Source organism: Cavia porcellus, unplaced genomic scaffold (genome assembly GCF_034190915.1).
Source record: "Cavia porcellus strain 051 isolate PalLab524CR breed Dunkin Hartley unplaced genomic scaffold, mCavPor4.1 scaffold_1, whole genome shotgun sequence".
Lineage (NCBI taxonomy): Eukaryota > Metazoa > Chordata > Mammalia > Rodentia > Caviidae > Cavia > Cavia porcellus.
In genome coordinates this window covers 58,130,326-58,150,217 of record NW_026947484.1, presented here as the reverse complement: position 1 = coordinate 58,150,217, position 19,892 = coordinate 58,130,326, and the positions used below count along the sequence as shown (strand labels likewise).

Sequence of the window (19,892 nt, the reverse complement as noted above, 5' to 3'; positions counted from 1 at the left end):
ACCCATGATTCTGTTTGCTGAAGTTAGGAAATGGCCAGTGAGTGTCAGCCACGCGTGGCTGAAGCGCTGCCAGGCTGAACCAACGCAGTGGAAACACTGAGGAAGGTGGTTAGGAGCCTCAGACTCCGGATTCACGTCTGCCAGTGATGGCATTCCCCTAAAAATACTCGGAGGAACTCCCCAGGCCGCTCCCCTTCCACTTTCCTGATGACTTCTTCTCCCCCAAGAAAAGTACCAGCTTGCCAAGTGGGGTTTGCCCAGCCAGGATACCTGCTGCCTGCGGGGAGGGCCTCCTCCTCCCACGGAGAATTTTCCACGCAGGCAGGATGGAGAAGGCGTGTTCTGCCTGCTCGCGCGTGAAACCCACATGCGCGTGGTAGCAGTCGTTACCCTTGGTCTTGTCCACACCAGCAGCCTGCACATCGCGGGAAATGGATGGAGACTCGAGGGTGCTGACGGTCACTTTCCGTGCACGAGCACACCCCGTGTAACTTTTTGCTGTCACAGATAAAAGTGTCTGTAAACCCCACACGCAGAGCCCGGACCACCTGCCACTCAAAACTACCAAAAAATGAGCCACAGAAGGCTTCCACCTCGGGCAGGGAAAGGCGGTCTGGGGCCACGGAGGAAGTTTCCACGCCTGTCCTTGACTCTAAGCGGCTGTTGGGGGGAAGCCTTTCCTACGCGGCTCTTCCTCAAATCTGCAAAGCAGCTGCAGCCAACCCTTAATATGATCCTGGCTGTCTGGGTTCTGAGTAGGGATTTGCACCCCAATATTGCCATTATTTTTTCTTTTCATTAAAAAACCCCGATATTAATATATTTTGATTTTCTACATGGGCTCCCTCAGATCAAAGAGCACATGTTCTTCCAGGTTATCACAGACCGCGGATGCCAGGCATGAAGTCATGGTTCCCTCTTATTACTTCATCCAGTCCTGAGCAAAAGATGCCAGCCCGGGGCGGGGGCACAGCCGGCGCCCACGCGCACGCTCCACTCCACGCGGCGGGGCTGCTGGGAGATGGCCTCCACCTCCAGCTCCCCTCACTGAGTCCACGAGTTTGATCGTCCGAAAACACAGTGGAGTCGTCTGCGCTCTGCTCTGCAGGACCGAAGCACCGAAGACGGCCAGGCACCAGCCGGAGGCCAGGTCGCCCCTGGCAGCCCTGGGCTGCCCGCGGAGCCATCCACTCCCCGAGGCCAGGCCGCATCCCTGCCAGGGGCCTCACCACGGGCTGGAGTCTGCACAACTGGCACCGGTCACCTTTCTTGCCCTCCAAAACGGTTTAAGTGGCCCCACCTGAGTTCCTCATTCAGTGCAGGCGCAGACAGGAAGCACCGAGGGGGAACTGAAGCGCTTCCATAGTTTCTCTTCCTGATTTCTCCTTGCTCTCCAGCACCGGTTTGAAATCCCCTTACAGGCGGAGAGGCGTCTTGACCTGTCACGCAGGGAGAGGCTGCTGGTGCTGTGGTAACACGGATTTAACAAAGATTTACATGCGAAGGCCTGGCTGCTCGGTCCTTCCCCTAACTAGCAAATACTTTAAAATTTACTAAATAAACTTACAAAAGCTGGGGTTTGCGCAGAGAAGGAGCATATGGAGGACGGTTAGCACGGCATCAATCCCTGCAACCGAGGAAAAGTTCTAAAATCAGTTGCTGGCCCCGCCCCCTAACCCTAGCACTTCAGAAGGCTGAGGCAGGAGGGTCAGAACACCCTGCGCGAGTACTGAGTTACCGGGACCGTGTCTCAGTATAAAACATAAAGGACAATACATAAAAAATAAAGGGCAGGAGCTCAGTGCGAAGACCCCATTCAACCCCTAGTACCCAATAGTAATAATAGTAGTAGTAGTAGCAGTGAATAAAACAAAAGTAATTCCTGCCTGTCGAGCCTGATCAGCTGGGCGAGCCAGGAGGGATGCCAGGTCAGAACCAGCCGCACCGGCCAGCGCTCCTCCCCCGCCCACGCCGCGAGGAGGAGGAGGCCGAGACAGCGCCCTCCCAGGCTTCTGGTCGGATGCCAGGCCCCACGTCCGGGTGCAGGAGCTGTCTACGGCCGCGACACTGCGGGGAGACAGCGCTGCCCCCGACCCCGTCCCGCGTCCCCGAGAGGACGCACACATAGGGTTTCGCCGGCCCCGAGGTCGGATTCGACGCGGGCGCCCAGAACTCTGCGCGCTCCGGGAGCTGCTGGCACCCAAACCCCGCAAACTTGGCCACGCCCGACTGCTGGGCAGGGGCCGCCGGCGGCCCGCACAACCTCGGGGAGGGGGCGGTGCCGCCCGCTACTTAACCCCGGCGCCTCCCTCCCTTTCTCCCTCCCCGGCGCCTCCTCCCTGCGTCCCCGCCTCGCGAGCCGCCCCCCTGCGCCGGCCGCCGCCGCCGCCGCCGCCCGCCCCGTTGCCCGGCCCGCGCACTGCCCAAGCCGGCGGCGGCACGGACGGCGGGCGGCGCAGCATGGACTCGGACTCCGGGGAGCAGAGCGAGGGCGAGCCCGTGAGCGCCACGGGTAGGGGGCTCGGTTCGGGGGGCCGGGGCGCGGTGGGGAGGACGAGGCAGGACGGCGCGCGGCTCAGGCTGCCGGGCGCGGGCGCGGGCGTGGGGATGGGGAGGCCGCGCTGCTGCAGATCGCAGCTCCGTCCGCCCTCGGCAGAACTTTCTGCGCGAGGAACGGGAAGCGGGGGCCCGGGGCGCGATCGTCATGCGAGCAGGAGGAGAGGGCGTCCTCCTCCTTGGCTGCCGCTGTCTACCGAGGATGCCGCCCCAGCCTGCCCGGAGAGGCAACCTGCACCGGGGTTCGCGCACCCGGACTGCGGGCGGCAGCGGGGACCAGGCGACTTGGACTCGGGCAGGACAGGGCCTCGCGTGTCCGCTTTGCGGCCGGAGACCCCTCCTGCTGCAGAGTCGTCCCCCCCTCCCCAGGCTCCTGCTCTGGGTGAGAGGAACAGGGCTGGGGACAGGAAAGGCGACGTTGCCAGGAGGACTCGCGTGGGCCAGGGCCACCAGCCGCGCGTGGGCGTGAGTGCGATGGACGCGAGCCTTCCTGTCCCCGCGTCTCTGTGACGGGAAAGCAGGCGGCTCTGCTTCGCAGGTGGCCGGGACCGGGACCTGAGTTCCAGGAGGGCTGGGGCGCAGCTCGGGGCAGCCACGCTGGCCCAGCATCTGCGCCGCCTTCTGTGTGTCCAGATTTGCAGAGCCCGCGGGACCCTGAGGGTTCGTCGCCCCCAGAGCCGGTGACCGGTAACCGGCGCGCCGCTCTTCCTGCCCTGCTCCTCGGCCCTATCCCGCAGTCTCCTCGGGGTGGCGTCTCCTCCTGGGCCCTGAGCACCCCCGTAGAGGCTGAGCCAAGACTGCGCACCCCCCCCCCAGCAGCCTTGTCGCTAAGATCACAGGCATGCGTGCGACAGGGACCAGGTGCCTCCTCTCCTGAGCTGTCACATTTGTTTGCACGTTCGTCTCCTGCAGTCGCAGCTTCTTTCTTCTCGAGCTTGAATCTTGCAAGTTGAGCAGTTATTTTAATAAACGTCAAGAGCTGTTCTGCTAAGTGGTATTGTGTGCATCTCCCCCCCCCCCCGTGCATTTAGTCCTAGTTTCCTTCAAAACGGGGTGCCTGGTCTCCCCTGGCTTTGGTGGCCTCCTTTCAAATGGCATCTGTTGGTCGTTCAAGTGCAGGTTAAATGACAGGTGTGTTTTCCGAGGGGTTAACTTTTGTCCCTGCAAGAATCCGGGTTGGTTGTATCTCTCCAGCTGAAGGAGTCTGTAAGGGGTGGTTGCAGAGCCGGTGTAGAGAGGGTGTGAATGAGACCTGTGTGCCCCTTCCTGGCAGGAAGCCGCAGGGTTGGATCTGCTGTCTCTTTAAGCTTGTGGAAAAGCCACTAGTTGGACTTTCCCATTTTAAAACAGCAAACTCTGGGATTGGAGAGACCTTTGTTTCTGTCTCCATCTGAAGGACAAGTGACTTAAGGTTCCCTAAATCAGCTTCCCTGATTTTGGGTATGGGGGGGGGGTTAAATAACACATGAAAATCCGTTTTGGTAACCATTCAGTGCATGGGGGAACTGTTGTTTTGATGATCACCGGCTTCGATAGTTTGTGAAAATACTAAATCACAGACCCCAGGACTTTGTCCAATAGGAAACACTAGGCCTGTGTAAGACAATCAACATCACTGCCATTGTTAGCCTGTTAATGTGGTTTCAGCAGAGATCTGTCTTGAATTTTTTCCTTTTCAGTGGGCGAGTGGGTGTGGAGTGTGTGCTGGGGAGGGGTTACCAGTTTCCACATGGTTTCCCAGCCCCACGGAAGGGATGGGGAGGTCCTGGTGCCACCCTGCAGCCGCAGGAGAACAGTAAAGGGGAGAACCCCTTCCTCCACGCCCACCCACCTGTGCCTGGGACAGTTCCTTCCTTCCTTCCGCAGGGTCTCGCCTTCCTGGTGACCTGTCTGCAGAAGGTGCGGCCGTCTTACGGGTCACACACTTCTTTCCACGCCTCCTTCATGAGTGTCCAGGGGCTGCACAGATCTCACCAGATGCCTGCAGTAGCAGCGGCCCAAGGGGCAGGCATAGCGATGGGGGCCAAGCTGATGCTTGGCAGTTTGTGTTTGGAGAGCATGGAGTGCAGCTTCTGTGTGATTCCGCTGCCTGGAGCCCCCTCCAACTTTCCATCAGAGTCTGGTTAGCAAGAGGCAGGGTTTACGGAACCCTGGACTCACTCCAGAGACCCAACTTGGCGAGCTTCCCTTTGGCAAACCCACCATCCTTCCCTGCCCCAGGAATCCTAGCGCTTGATGTTTTAACAGGGAATGAGAATGGCCCATCAATCTTTCCTGAGGAGCAACAGGGGAGTGAATGTTAACCATGCCAGCATTTTCCCTCCTGGCTCAAGATACTGCCACGGTCTCCCCAGTCCAGGGCAGACGAGCTTCTGCTAAGGCGAAGGGGTCCAGGGCAGTTGCATGATGGGCTTCCTGGAGCCTGGGGTGCGGCCATGGCATAAGATTTCCATGCCATGGGGTCTGTGTGTGGCAGGGACCTCAAGAGAGTGGAACTGGGAGGATGGAGGACCCCTAACTCTGTCCTGCCTGTCCCCCAATGTCCTCAGCTTGGCCCATGTAGACAAAGTGACCAGAGGTGGGCAGTCAATGAGTGGCCACAAAGAGGTGTATATGGGAGGCCAAGGTGAAGAAGGTCTTACAAATCCAGAGGGAGCCGCCAGGATGTGAGCTGGAGACGCCTCCCCGGGTGACATTTCAAGGAATCAACTCCAGAAGCTGGCAGCAGATTGCAGGGAGCAGGGAGGGGAGAGGAGTGTGGAAGGAGCCAGTGGCATGTGGAGGTGGGTGAGGGCAGCTGAGCAAAGACGCCCAGGAGGCGGAGAGGAGGGGGCGACAGGAGTACTGCTCCCTAGGCCCTTGGCAGGTGGCGAGGTTTCGGTCCAGGGTCTTTTCCTTTTTCCTGTTTCCTGTTTCCTCTTGGACGGTAAACTGCAGGTGGGAGGGAGGGAGGTCTGTGGGTCGCTGGCTCCCATGGTTGGGTTCCTCGTGATGGCTGTTGAGTAACCTTTGTGGACAGATTGATGCTGGTGGACTGGCCAGACACGGGCGGGACAGCCTGGGGTGATATGCCACCTGGCGAGAAGTCACCTCTCTCCCTCTCATTCCTGTGGTTGACATGTGCACATGGCCACGCCACACACAGTAGCCCTGTTGACCGCTGATGACAAGCATGTCCTGCGTTTTCCCGGGCTCCCGGGCATTTCCTGGGCACGGCCGGTGAGCGAGCACTGTGCCCCCACCCAGTGCTTGCCACTGGAGCCTGGTGGGCAGCAGCGCAGCTCCAAAGCTGACCCCCAGAGGTTTCCCTCCAGTACTGCCTTGCACCTGAAGGTTCCGTGCAGTGTCCTGGACTCCGCTGGGAACTGTGGGAATGTGAAGAGGACGGAGGACACAGACCTGCTGTGGGATGAGGCAGGGCATAGACCCTGACTCCCTCGGCCTTGGTCCCCACAGAAGTCTGACTTCCCTGCAGGGATCCCGCCTCCTGGGGATCTCCCGGCAGGGCCTCCCCTGCAGCAGCACATAGCCTGTACAGAGAACGCTCTATTCCCGTGCCTATCTGTCAGTCAGCTCCGTCTGTGTCACCCCTGTCCTCGAAGGCAGTGGCAGGGCAGCGGGAGGCAGACTCGCTCATGTGTGCTATAGGTGCTGCTCAGGCCGGAAGCAGACTCCGAAGCTGCCATCAGCACACAGGCTCGCTTAGAGCTTCTCTCAGCTCAGGACTGGAGGATGGAGAGGAGCAGGAAGGGGCTGTGCCAGGCAAAGGGGAAGCTTAGCTGCAGGCAGCACCACCATGGCCTGGTCATGCCCACGAGGAGCTGGGGAGCCAGGGTGGCCCTTCGGATGTTCCCAGTAGTGTGAGGGTCCACCGTGGCTGGCCGATGATGCAGCCTGGGATGGTGGGCGGCTGGCTGCCCACAGAGGAAGCCCTTCCCTCCGAGGCCATGTGGCAGTGGCCCCCACAAATGGCCTTCACAGTCCTTCTGGGAATTCCATCAGCAACAGTGACTATGCCCACCCGAGGCATGCAGGGGACGGTCGGTGAGTTGGAAATGACTGAGACCCCTTGCAGAAGTCGAGACCTCCAGGTGAAAGAAACCTTTCTGTACCACATATGCCATCTTGACAGATAAGACTTCAGCAGCCCGCCTGAGTCTGGATTTATATGTTTGTAGCCATGTTAGGGAGAGAACACCCCAGCCCCCAAAAAACTGAATCTGTAAATTGGGCAGCACCTGCAGTAACAGTGTAGGGTAGTCTGCAGTTCGGGGGGGCGGGGGCTGGGAGTGGAGAGAACGTGTGTGAGCAGGTACACATAAAGTCGTGTTCCCCTTATTTTTCCCTTGAAAAATAAAATAGCCCCTGTTTTGCCATTTGTCAGCCAAACTGTAGTCACACTTTCTGTTAACACTTTTTTCTAACGGGTTCGTTTTCCTCTAGTTGCCATTGGCTCCCATTTGAATCCATGTGTAAGTCTCTATAAAGGCACGGTATAAATAATTTTATTTTGCTTTTCAGCCTTTTGGCTTCCCAGTCTTTATGCCAAGTGCCCGTGTAGGTGGGTGTTTGGGCTACAGTATATAAAGCATAGAAATTAAAGGATAGGGCTGGGGGTGTCGCTCCTCTGTGGGAGAGCATTTGTTTAGCATGCCTGAGGCCCTGGTTCAATTCCCCAGCACCACACACAAGAAAGACAGAAGGGAGGAAGGGGAGGGAATGAGAAAAGACAGAATGAGAGAAAGGGAGAAAGAAATGAAGAAAAGAGAGAAAGAAATAAAATTTGTAACGTAACTTTCCTCTAACAACTCTGTCAAAAAAGTAAAAAGAGTAAACACCCTTCCCTTCCCCTATGTGAAGGCTTAAAAATGCATTTTTTTTACACATTAGAAATGTTCTTTTCAGGCAACTGCGAGGCACACATTCTGTGCTTCTTCATAGCAAACTTTGCATTCATATTGGGTTTCCTGAGCCTCACGGCCTGGGAATAAATCTGAGTCAGTTCATGGAAAATTCACCAGTGCAGACTATAAAACGGGAAAGCTTGGCAGCACAGAAAGTGCTGGACACACCCTAATAGGAACCAGGATTCTGTAATTTAGTTCTCCAGGAAAAAAAAAAGGAGACACTTTGATGGTGTCCAATATTGCTTTAAACTGCAGAGAAACCACAGGACTGCCACTGGCTGCTCGGTCCTACTTCAGAAGTAAAATGTGCTTTGCAAACTGCTCCAGCCCTGACAGGAAGCATTCAGCAGTGTCTGTGCATGTGGAGACTTGTGTATTTCAGTATTGGGGTTTGAGCCCAGGGCCTTTATACCGAGACTATATCCCAACCTGTTTTTTATTTTGAGGCAGGCTCTCACTAAAGTGCCCTCAAAGTTGCAATCCTCCTGCCTCAACCTCCCAGAGCACTGGAATTGAAAGCGTGGGCCACCATGTGTGTCGCTCGTTTATATTTTTATAGTAAAAGCAGACAGGGAATGCTGGGAAGTGCTGATGCTGGTGAACACGTGTGTCCCTTGGATCAGACTGAGAAAGTGAAGGAGAAAGACTGGGATTGGGGATACAGAGCAAAAGAGGGGTTTACTGTGACAAAACGAGAAGAGGAACCATGAGGATTGTTTTGCCAGCCAGAACACCACCCTCTAGGCTGGCACCATGCAGAAGCATAGTGATATTTTATTATTTATTTTGTACTAGCTAAGCCTGTGTAGTGTCTTAGGGCACTGCACTTAATTGCTTATGTGCTGTTTAACCCATCGAGGTCACCTCTGGGTCATATCTCTTAGGAACCCCACTTTCTAGAAAAGGAAACTGAGGCGCAGAGGATTCAGCCAAGGGTTCAGCAGCGGGTTTGCTAGGACCAGAGAGCTTGCCAGTGCCACGTGGCTGGTATGAGCCCGGAGATTTCTCATGATCAGTGGGCGCCACTAGGCAGCTCAGCACCCTGCTCAGCTCCCCTCACACCTGTGCCAGAGCCCTGCCCACTGGACTCCTGGGTTAGTTAGGACTTTATAGCTCCAAGAGCACCTTTGGATGCTGAGAAGCTGCTGCTATAACCAGGCAAGGATCAGCGGACCCAGGCCCAGAGCATCCTGGTGAAGGTGGTGTGGAGGTGCCTTAGTCCATTCTCTGGCTATCACAGAATGCCCAAGGCTGGTTTATTTATAAAGCAAAGACATTTCTGCAGAGCATGGTTATAGAGGCAGAGGAGACCAGCACTGGGGCTGTGTGGTGACAGGTGTAGGGAAGAGACAAGCAGGCAGGAAGGGCAGCCCCACTGGACACCCACCCGCTCACATGGTAGATCAAGTCCCAGGAGAGCACATTAGCATGACCCACTGCCTCCCAAAGGACCCCCCCATGACTGTTATGCTGGCAACTAAGGTTTGAACAAGTAAGCAAGCGTCCTGAGCACAGCAAGCCCAAAGGGGAGATCGGCCCCACTCTGGGGCAGGCACTGGCTCAGCTGCTGCTCCTTAGTATGGTCATTTCTGACCTCAGGGCTTCGAGGACTCTGAAAACAGGAGACAGAAGACACCACACTGCTCCAAGCAGTGCAGGCGCCCTTTTCTCAAGGGAGGGGTGTGGTCCCAGAGCAACCCACAAAGTGGGGAGGGAGCATTTCTGATGAGGAAAGAAGACAGGGGGAGTCCTGGGACTGAAAAGCTTACCCGAGGGTGCTAACAACATCCATTACACTGCCAGACAGGGTCAGAACCAGAACCAGGGGCCAGGTCCTTTCTCCTCTAGCTTTTCCCCCAAACAGATATAATTGGTTAAAAATCAGAGTTATTCCAGGCATTAGGGTTAGAGTTAGGGTTAGGGTTAGGTTTCAAAGGACCCTGCTTGTTTTCCAGCTGGCACTTTCTGCTGTGTTCCTGCAGTCATCACTTTTCTTCTCTTAGGTTTCTCCATCCAGAGATCAACCTGCCCCAGCCTCCCCAACTGGGCCCAGCAGCCTCCCCTGAGCCCTGAGATCATTAGGTTTTAGTGACAGTCAAGAGGCATCGGCAGGCTTTCCAGCTGCCCATTGATGACTGCAAAGGCTAATTTACCTTGGGCTCTAATAGCTTCTAGCATCCAGAAACAATTTATGGCCTCCAGGTCTCCAATTATGTTTTATCTTTCTTCAGATTGATTTTTTTTTCAGTAAGGAAACAGGGAAATTAACTCATCTGTGTAAGGCTCTATCTTTACAATTTAACTTTTTTGATTCTCAGTGTCATCGAGTGAGGCAGGCAGTGCTGAGATCGCACTGTTAGCGGCCCGGAGCAGTGTCTGGGAGAAGCTAACCCTGAGTTTTCTTAGCCTCCTTTTTACACGTGCTGCACTTCCCTGCCTGCAGAGAATCCCGATTTCCCTGTGTCCCCCTCAGCTGGATTCCTGCGTCCCTCTGGAACACTTTTCTCCTGCCTGTGTCTCCCTGGGCAGAGCCCTGGGCCTTGCTCTTTTCTGACAAAATGCCTCCTTTTGGAAAATCCCACTCCTCCTCACAGCTAAAGAATCCCACAGAGAGCCAGCCACGTCCCGCTCCCATCCAGGGACCCCGGCACATCTGCATCCCAGCCCTGGCTCTTGTGAGCCCTGCCAAGTCACTTGATGTGACCTGAGAACAACAAAATATCCTTCACACACGAGCCCATAGGGAGCAGCAGGTGTCACCAACCCTGTGTAAAATGAAGAAACAGCTTCCGAGAGATTCAGTTACCCCGTCGCAAAGCGGGCAGCGCTTTCTCACTGTTTGAAAGGGCCACAGAGGAGGCTGCTGGAGAGGGAGAAAAAACTCAACATCCAACCAGAATAATTAAGCTCGGCGTCAGCCACACACTGACCCATGAGGAAAGGCATCACGACAGTTCACAGTGGCACCCAGCGTTTCCTCGGTTTGTGAACTTACTCGACCCATGATTCTGGAAAGATGTCCGTGGCCAAGTTCATCCTTCAGTGTGGAAACAAGGTTTTACCAAATGCTTCCATTTGAGAACTGAATTGCTGACAAACAAGTGCTGGTGAACCATGGTATCGCTGTGATCTTCAGCAGTGTGAAGGGCATTTTACAGGGAAGTGTCTGCATTATGATGTTTGCAATGAAGGCTCAGTAGTCTATGATCCCAGTGTTGCTTTACATGTGTGTGTGCATATGTATAAATGTGTACACACACGCACACATGCACGCACACATCCCCGTGCACCATTTTTGTATATGGAATAGAAAAGAAACTCCCCCCCCCCACGTGCACACTTAAGATTTTTTTCTCTGATGCTCAAACAAAATAAGCTGTCCTATTTGATGAGCTTATTAGTAGATTTAACTTCTTCCTTTGTACCATGCTTTAGATTTTTCCCCTAAAGTATGTATAACTTTCAGCAGGACATCTTTTAGGGCTGGGTGTGACAGTGTATGCCTATAATCCCAGCACTAGAAGGTTGAGTCAGGAGGATTGCTATGAGTTTGAGGCCAGACTGAATTACACAGTGAGACCTTGTCTCAAAAAAAAAAAAAAAAAAAAAAAAAAAAAAAAGAGGAGAGAAGAAAAGAAACAAGGAAGGAAGGGAGGGAGGGAGGAAATGTTCCTTGGAAAGCAGCTCGGAGGCTGTGGTGCAGCTCAGTGGCTCAGCCCTGCCACCTGGGCAGTAAAGGAAGAGGAGCACCTGGATGTGGCCCTGTGGTCCGAAGCCTCTCCCCACCGCCTCCAGAAGTCGCCCCCACTCCCTCCTCATCCTCAGGAGCCCTGTCCCTCTTCCCCTCTCTTTGTCCCCTGGTTTTCCTCCCTGGCTCTTGCAGGGCCTCTTCTTTCTCAGTGCTGCCCAGCCTGGAGTCCCTTTGCCCTGTGCCCCGTCACCCCTCCACCCTGAGCCTCTGGACACAGGAAGCATAGACAATGTGGGCAGAGAAGCCACAGGCTGGAGGGCAGGCTGGCCCGGGGCTCTGGAGCCCACAGACCCTGGCAGAGACTCCTGTGCCTCCGCCCTCACCCCTGTGTGTATGTATATACATGTGCATGTGTGAACATGTGTGCGTCCCTCTTCTGTCCTGGACACCCTTCCTAAACATGAGCAACTCTCATTCTTACGTGGATAACCTTTACTTTGTGCTGCTTCTAAAATTAGATATATTTCTACCAGCTCCCCACAATGACTATTTTTTACATATTACAAATATATACTAATTAAAAAGGGGAGGAAAATAAAAAGTAAAATCAATTGAACATAAAAATTTAGAAAAAAAACACTTAAAAGTTCGCTAAAAATGCAATTAGCAGCTTTTAGGCCCTCTACCACTAACATTCATCTGTCACCCCTAAAAAATTCTTCATTGATGATGTGCGTGATTTTCAGTCTAATATGTCCTTGTTTCTGGAGGAATTAAACAGAGACACAACTGAAGATTCTCATACCTTTTGGAGCTGAGACTCAGTGTTCCTCGCTCCTCACCTGCACGTCCTGCTGAGGTTGCATGTGAGGCAGAGACAGGCAGATGCCTTTGAAGACATTTAGGCAGCTAAGGGAGAGTCTGATGCCCGTTAGATCTGGGGTGCAAAGGAGAGGAGGAAGGCACATGTACTAAGATATCACGCTGAGTTCCGTTAATAGGTACAGTCAATACATGTTAATCAAAAATAAGACAAAACGCCCAAAAGTGAGCTGTACAGTAAAACTAGTGACTAAATAAGCAGTGATCCCTTGTGACACCAATGACTGTGGTTCCCATTGAGTTTTGGTGAAATCCAGGGAAGCACAAATTGCCTCTTCCTATGCCAACCAGTGACTTTCCTTTGCAAGGTTTCAGTCTGTTACTGAGTTCTTGCCCTATGTCAGTGCAGCCAGGGATCAGGGACTCGGGGGACCTCCTGAAACTGCCAGGGGAGCCAGGAGCAGGGAGCACATGGGGGACCCGGGCAGACAACAGCTCGCTTGCCCCTTTGCTCCCTGCTGCTGGCTCAGTGGCCAGAGTCAGGACCTGTGTGTCCATGGCCGCCTCCTAGTTCTGATACTGCCTGTGTGGCCTCAGCTGGTGACTGGGCTGGAAAATAGTGAAACCTTTTGGTGTGTTTTGCTCATAGCAAAAACAGCTTATTTCAAGCCTTCACAGCTGTAGACACAAGTTTAGGGAGAGTTTAAGCTACAAAGGAAACTTCGAGAAAGCTGCATTTCTGAGTGACTTCTGAGGGCCAGGCCTCCCCCGTCTAGTTGGCCCTTTTTCCTGGTTGACTGCTTCCACTTGGTTCTGTCAAGTGGGTGCCCCTGCGGAGCTCAGGAGCCCACCCTCAGGGACCCCATTGGGCCATCCTGCCTGCCACCTCCCTCCGTATATCTGCACTGCCATTCCATGGCCCAGCTGTTGACGGTGACCCAGTGGAGACCCAGCTCATGGCCTGACTCAGATCCAGGAACAACTGAGATGTCACTGCAGCAGGTTTGGAAGGGATCTCAGGTCAGGTCTGACCGGTGCCCTTTCCTCCTGTTCCACATTCAGTCAGACTGAAATTCCAAAATGTCATTGTACAAAATTCATATTTCACTTAAAAAGATTAAGTAGATCTCTGAGCAAGAGGTAGCACTGTGTGAAAGCCTGGCCCACGCAGGGGGACCCCTGGTTTCTCCCACCTCGGGGTCCCAAGCCTCTGAGTGCAGATGCCGACCAAGCTCTTTGATTTTTCTCTTTTCTACACTTAGTAAGCTGGTGATTTATGCTAATGATGATTAATCTAATGCAGCTTCTTGGAGAGACTCCTTTAGCTTATGTACCTATTGCCTCAGGCCGCATTTTATTGATTTTTTTTTAGAGTAGAGATTGGGGTTGGTCCATTTTACAACCTGCTTTTTAGCATTAGATTTTGTACCTTTACTTCCCAAAGTGAAAAATTCCAGAGACTGACATTGTCATTGCATCGGTCTGTTTACTAATTTCACATATTACCCTGCTGGCACCATGGCACTGGGGGTGGCGTCCTCCCAACATCCTCATCAGCACTTTGGAGGTGAACCTGGGCTTCTGAGTGTCTGCAGCAGCAGAGGACAGTTTGGCAGCCGCTGGCAGAGAGAATCATCCAGAGAGATGGGGTGACGAGAGCTGAGGGTGCAAAAGCCTGTGGGTGGGGAGGGGTGCGCACCACGGCATGAATTGGAGTCTGGGGTGCCAGGGGTGAAGTGTCTGGTCCCCAGGTGCTGCTGCTGTTCTGGGGGGCCAGGCAGGCAGCACAAAGCAAATGGAAGTCGGCTGAGCATATTTGATCCAATGTGTGTGTTGTGAACGAACACCTCCCCGCAGGCCTGGAACTGAACAGACAGAATCCCTAGAGTCAGCCCCGTGCAAAGGCACAGCCAAGCACAGTGTGGCCAGGAAGGAGGTGAACACGCTGTGGGTGAACATGAGGGACCCCTGCCATGGGAAGGGGATCTTGGCTGTGTCAGGCTCAGTCTGCAGTGCCACCTCTGCCTGGCAATCAGCTCTGGGCATGAGCATATCAGGCCCGGTTGGCAGTGTCCGACTGTGTGGCTGTCACCTGTGACTTTCTTCAGCCAGCCGGGCTGTGGCAAGGCCACCCTCAGAGAATGCTGAGCCACATTTTGGCAAGTTTCAACATGTCCCCTCGTGGCTCCTGGACAAGCAGGCTCCAGTGGGGCTCAGGTGGGGTGGACCCAGAGGGTCCGAGTCTGGGGTCCTGTCTCTGCCCCCTGCTACCTTGTGTTTTGGGAGGAGGATTAGGAGGGGATCCTGTCATGTGGATAGATACATTCAGGTGCCCTCTCCATGCAGGTGTTTGAAGCAGGGTTACTACCCCCAAACCCTCTGCAGCAAACCCTGGAAACAGCTTGAAGCCTCCCAAGAGGGGACTTAAAAGCAAAGGGACTTAGCAAAATCAGAACAGCAGGAAGATTCTTTAATGTGATAAATGAACTCGCAAGCCCTTAGCAGACATCATATTTGGTGGGGAGATTTTAGAAGCAGCCCTGTTAAAATCAGGGACAAGACAGAGGTGTCAAACAGTGTGGTTACTGTCCTTCACTCTCCTGGGTGTCATACAGTAAGCAAAAGAAACAGGAGGTAGAAGCAAAGTCACTTTACAAAAGTATTTGGGGTCACACACATAGAACATCAGGTGACGCCTCATTTAGTTTCCGAGAGACTCCTCACAGAGCTCCCAGGATCTCCCGGCTGAGGAGCAGTGGTGTCCCTGCGCGTTAAGGAGAGCCACTTAGTGACTGTCAGAGAAAGAAAATTACAGCAGCAGCAGCTGCCAAAACTACAAGGGACGGCAGGGCGTTTTATAGGAAGGATGATGAGAAATCTGGCTTAACGGGGAGAGGATGTCGTGTTACGGCTAGGAAGGCTCCTTATCTCGGTACTGTTCACCTGAGATTAACACAGGGTGTTGATGGCATTGGATTAAGTAACTCTAATATGGAACAGAAATGGCAAGAACAGAGTCCAGAGAACTTCTGAGAAGAATAAAAGAAAGGATTTCCCTTTGGTCTCTCATGACTTCTGAGTGTTGGTAACTAAGGCTATAGGACTTGGGCACTGAAGTAGACCCTAGACCTGTGGCATGGAAATAGGGAAATATGGCAACTTGATATGAAAAGGGGCGGGGGGACTAACAGTAACAGGAAAGAAAAAACTAACTTCAATAAAAATAATAAACTGAGAATAGATCAACCTTTTAGAACATGCACAGATACCTTCCAGGTGGATTAAAGGTCTCAACGTGAAAAGTAAAACCTTAAAACGCTGGAAAATATGTGAGACTCTTTTGTCAGCTCATGGCTGGAAAGGGATTTTTAAAAGAAGAGACAGAAACCACCAGCCATAAAGGAAAAGATTGATAAATGTGACTCAATTAACATTTAAATCCCCTGTGTGACTAAAGACACCATGATAAATTTAAACAGTGATGCTGCTCAGGAGGCTGAGGCAGAAGGATTGCTGCAAGTTCAAGTCCAGCCTGGACCACATAGTGAGACCCTGTCTCAAAGAAGAAAAGAGAAGAGATGCTACATATCGAGGGGCAGGGGATAGTCACTATTACAGGATTAGCAGAGGATGAGAAACCATGACGTATAAAAATACCAATTAGCAAGGAAAAGGTACACAAGCTAACTGGGAGAATTAAATGAATGTGCACTTCATGGAGGAGAAAAAAATACCCAGCAGGCACGGGAACATATTGAATCTCACTAGCAGTCAGGGGATTGCTCATTAAAACAAGACACCACTTTGTACCTGTCAGATAGGCAAAAATTAAAAGTGGAGTGTTGGAAGCATCTGTGAGGAAGTGGAACCCCAGGAAGCCAGGCACCACTGCTGGGAGTGAAAATGGGCTCGATCTCCCTGGAGGGCCTTCGTTAGGCAGCCCTGCAGCAGGGCTTGACGGGCCTGACCTCGGTGTGGAGTCCACCAGCCTGGTGTGTGTGAGGGAAGTGGAAAGAATTTCAGTGCCACTGGGCAGGAAATTCGGAGATGAGTTCTGTTCCCATAAGCAACTGAGCGCCCCGGCGATCGGAGGAGTGGTATTGAAGACTGGCAGGAGGGTTTGCGCAGAGAGCTGTGCTGAAAGCCTTCGAATTGAATCCAGGCGCTTTTGTCCTCATCCGTAGGGACCTAAGGATGAAGACAGAGACCAGACACATCATCTTCCGGAGGGCGATTAAATCTGAGGGCGGAGGAGCAGAAGAGAGGGAGGTGAAAACAGAGAATGTTTTCCCTCCCTCTGTCTTTGAGAACAAAGCGTTAAGGACTGTCCCTTCCTGTCTGGGCGGTGGCCCACGTGCCTGGCATTGCTGGATCCTCTGTGTTGTCTGTATGCATGAGGTGCTTGGTTGCTTCGTTGCTAAAAAGTGGGTTCTTCCAAGGGAATCAAAAATGGTTCCATCACTGTTTTTGAAGTGGGCAGCAGTTCCAAAAGCTGGGAAACCAATTGGTCTGTCAGCCTCCGCGGGCACTGCAGGTGGCACGGGGGGAGCGCAGGAGTAAGGGGCTGCCTGATCGGAGATCTGGATGCTGCCTCTCTGCCCATGGGTTTCCCTGGATGGGCAAAGCCTTGGCTGCTTCTGCTGACGGTGACACAAGAGCCTCCGGCCTAGCTGGGCTTCGAGGATGCAGCCAGTTACTGTGTGCAAGCACCTCCCGGGCAGACTTTGCCGCTGGGACTTAGTACTCCGGGTAAGACTCCTGGTCAGTAAGCTCGTTATTTGTTGCTAGGGTGGGTCCAGGAAGCTTTGCTTAAAAGAACTGTGGAAGTTGATGCTGTTTTAGTCATGGCTGCTCTTCTGCCACAGTGAGACAAAAACACCTCTCCGGTCTCCAGAATGAACCTGTTGGGCTGGAGGACAGGGACCTCAGGAGTCCCTGCCTCAGGAGCTCTAGCCAGCACCATTAGCAAGCACTCGTTCCCTTGTCCAGAGCTGGCTGTCAGAGCCATAGGAAGAATGAAATCAATACTGGCTTTGCTGAAATGGCTACAGTCCCCCCAAACCACAAGGCCTTGCATGGTATCCTGAATGTCCACCACAGCTATAGTCTACCACTCGAGGCTCCGCTCCTGTCCCTGGACTGAGCAGCCACTGTGGGCCACTCTGCCTGCTACAGGCCTAAGCCAAGAGCAGGGTCTCAGGGACCCCCGAGTATAAGCCGGGGAGCAGGGAAGCTGGTCCTGGGCAAATCGGGTGCAGACGGAGTGCTCAGGTGTAGCCTGCCTTGGTCTGGTTATCTCTGTTCTTCCTTCCTCCCCTCTGCACCCCACCCTGCCTTCTCCTTCCTACCGTTTGTTACTGAGGCTTGAACTCAGGGCCCTCATACTGAGCTCCAGCCCCAGCTCTTAATCTTCTAGTGGGAGATGGGAATCTCTCTGTCACTGAGTGTCCAAGTCAGCTTCCAATCTGCAGTCCTCCTGCCTCGGCCTCACAGAGTGCTGGCTTATGGATGTACTCTCCCACACCCCGCTTTCTACCCTGATTTTTAAATCATCCACTGTCTTGGGGGAGGGAGAGCCTGGGTGGTCTGGTGGTCCATGGCAAAGGGGACAGTGACTCTCAGGCGGCATCCCGCGTGACTGTAAACCAAAGGGGACAGAAGATTTTCCTTAAGTGGCTTAAGGGGGGGTGGTAATTCCATTTGGAAGGAAGAGGCTGGTTCTCCTTCAGGGCCCCTAATCGGTTAATTGTTTCAGGAAGTCATCTTCTCCTCTCTGTTCTTACTGGAAAGGGACGGGGTTGGCACGGGAGAACGGAAGCTCTGGGTCAGATAAGGGAGGGTGGAGATGCCCCACAAGACCGGGCAGGTACCTGGAACTCAAGCATGACTCATCTCCATCCTGGTCTCTCTCCCAACACCACCTCGAGGGAGGCGCCCCAGTTCCCCGCCCACCTGGCAGGTCTCTGAGCTGAGAGAAGCCCTGAGCTGCATCTTTTTTTTTTTGTTTTTGTTTTTTTTTTTTTTTTTAAAGTTAAAATTTATTAGAAATGCTTGCTTGTCTTGCAAAACACTTGCACAACAAGTTACTCACAATCTAAGCATTTTTAAGTCAGATTGTTCACAAGCATCTGCAGTATCAGTTTTTTCTTTTCTTCTTCTCTTCTTATTCTTCTTACCCGTTCTCCTCCTCCTTCTCTTTCTTTGTTTCCTCCCCCCGTGCTTCCCCTGCTTCTTCTTTGCTTTGGTGGCCAGTTTCTTTTTTTTTTTTTTTTCTTTTTTTTTTTTAATTTTTAAATTTTATTTAAGGAGAAAAGAAAAAAAAAAGCAGAGAAAGGGTACAAGTTATACAGATTTGCAGAAAAAAAATGAACAGTAGGAAATCACTAGTTAATGGATTACATACTGTCATCTTAGAAATAATTGTTCAAGTCACAAAATTAAAGCTTGTAAAGTGGACATTCCATCAATGATACTGCAAACAGTTCTGTTCAATGATCAATAAAACTCTGTGATATCATATTCTATCTTATACACTTAAATATACATGCAGTTATATAGTTTAGAGCACTTTCTTTTCCTCTCTTTTGTACAATGACTATTACACATTTTGGGTTTCATTGCTCTCACGGTTCTTATTACTTTTTTGGAAGAGAGTAAAACCAAATGTGACATAACAGAACAGAATCGGTCAAGTCAAAAGGGTGGACATAATAGATAATGTGAAAACATAATACAAGGTGATCAACAATGGTTACCATAATGCCTCCCGCTATCTCTAATAGAATTGCCTATACCATTAGTTATAATACAATTGAACAAAACAGTAAAGAACAAAACCAATAAAGCCAAACCATTGGAGACATTGTAGGTCTTCAAAAGTAGATAAAAGTCAACGAGAATGGGCGTTATAATGAATCTCATTATCTTCACAGCTGATGCCTAAATTTTCGAACCTGATACTATCCAGCAAAACAGAATAGGGGAACATCAGTTAAAAACCAGATGGTGAGAGTAATACAGGGCTTTAAATCGAGGTAATGGAAAGTCAAAGTGGGTTACTATAATATATCCTGCTATTTTTTTTCCTTTAATTAAAAGGATAAAAATTTTAAAAAAGTATTAAAAAAGTAAATAATGGAATGGAGATTGAGATAAAAGAGGGCATAACAACGAAACAGCACAGATCAAAACATAACCATTTAAGAAGAATAGCGTTTCACCACCAGATAATCCTGACCTAAAAGTAGTTACCATATTGTCTCTTTCCTTGAAATCCTTGAGTACAACTTCATATACTGTAGCATTAAGTATATCAAAACAATGTAAAACCATTTAAGAGAATGACAGCATTATAGAGTATTTAGAATTGACTAACAGAAAATGAATAATGGTTTCTGGATAATCTCCTTGTCTTTAAAAGGTTTTTGCTTATACTATCGTACATAATAAAATCCAGTAAGATACAACCTATTTAGACCTTTGGAGACAGAAGGACAAAAGCTAGATGAGACTTCAAAACAAGATGATACTAAATCAGTATTACCTATTAAGATGTCATTTTCTCCAAAATAGCTGTTCCTATCACCCAATCTTCTCTGCCTCATTTCTGTTGAGCTCTTATTCTGTCAGTAGCTGTCAGTTTGTCTTCTTTACTTTGTTCTCTGCTCCATTAGTTGTGGCCTCCACTATTTCTGGGTTCTTTGTATTTTTCTTTTTTTAGAATATCCTGCAATACTCTCTGTAGAGTTGAATTGGTGGTTGCAAATTCCCCCAGTTCCTCTTTATCCTGGAAGCACCTTGTTTTTCCATCAATTTCCAGGGACAGTTGTGCAGGATATCTCAATCTTGGCTGGTGATTATTATCTTTCAAAGCTTGAATTATTTCCCCCCACGCTCTTCGTGATTTGATGGTTTGT

General features: G+C 51.6%; 1 protein-coding gene and 1 long non-coding RNA gene across 2 annotated transcripts in view; one reads left to right on the top strand and one right to left on the bottom strand.

Moving 5' to 3' along the window:
- Nucleotides 1-492: 492 nt before the first annotated feature.
- On the bottom strand, nt 493-2,310 carry LOC111757373 (uncharacterized). Its single transcript, XR_002791739.2, has 2 exons — nt 1,568-2,310; nt 493-1,466 (listed from the first exon to the last, which is right to left on the bottom strand). It is a non-coding gene; the product is annotated as an uncharacterized LOC111757373 (long non-coding RNA).
- A 22-nt stretch (nt 2,311-2,332) lies between these two features.
- Nucleotides 2,333-19,892, top strand: part of Tnfaip8l3 (TNF alpha induced protein 8 like 3) — a 28,792-nt gene continuing 11,232 nt past the window's right edge. The window contains exon 1 of the mRNA XM_063248689.1: nt 2,333-2,512. Within this exon, the coding sequence (XP_063104759.1) occupies nt 2,461-2,512 (52 nt within the window). The 5' untranslated portion in view covers nt 2,333-2,460. The remainder of the gene's footprint in view (nt 2,513-19,892) is intronic.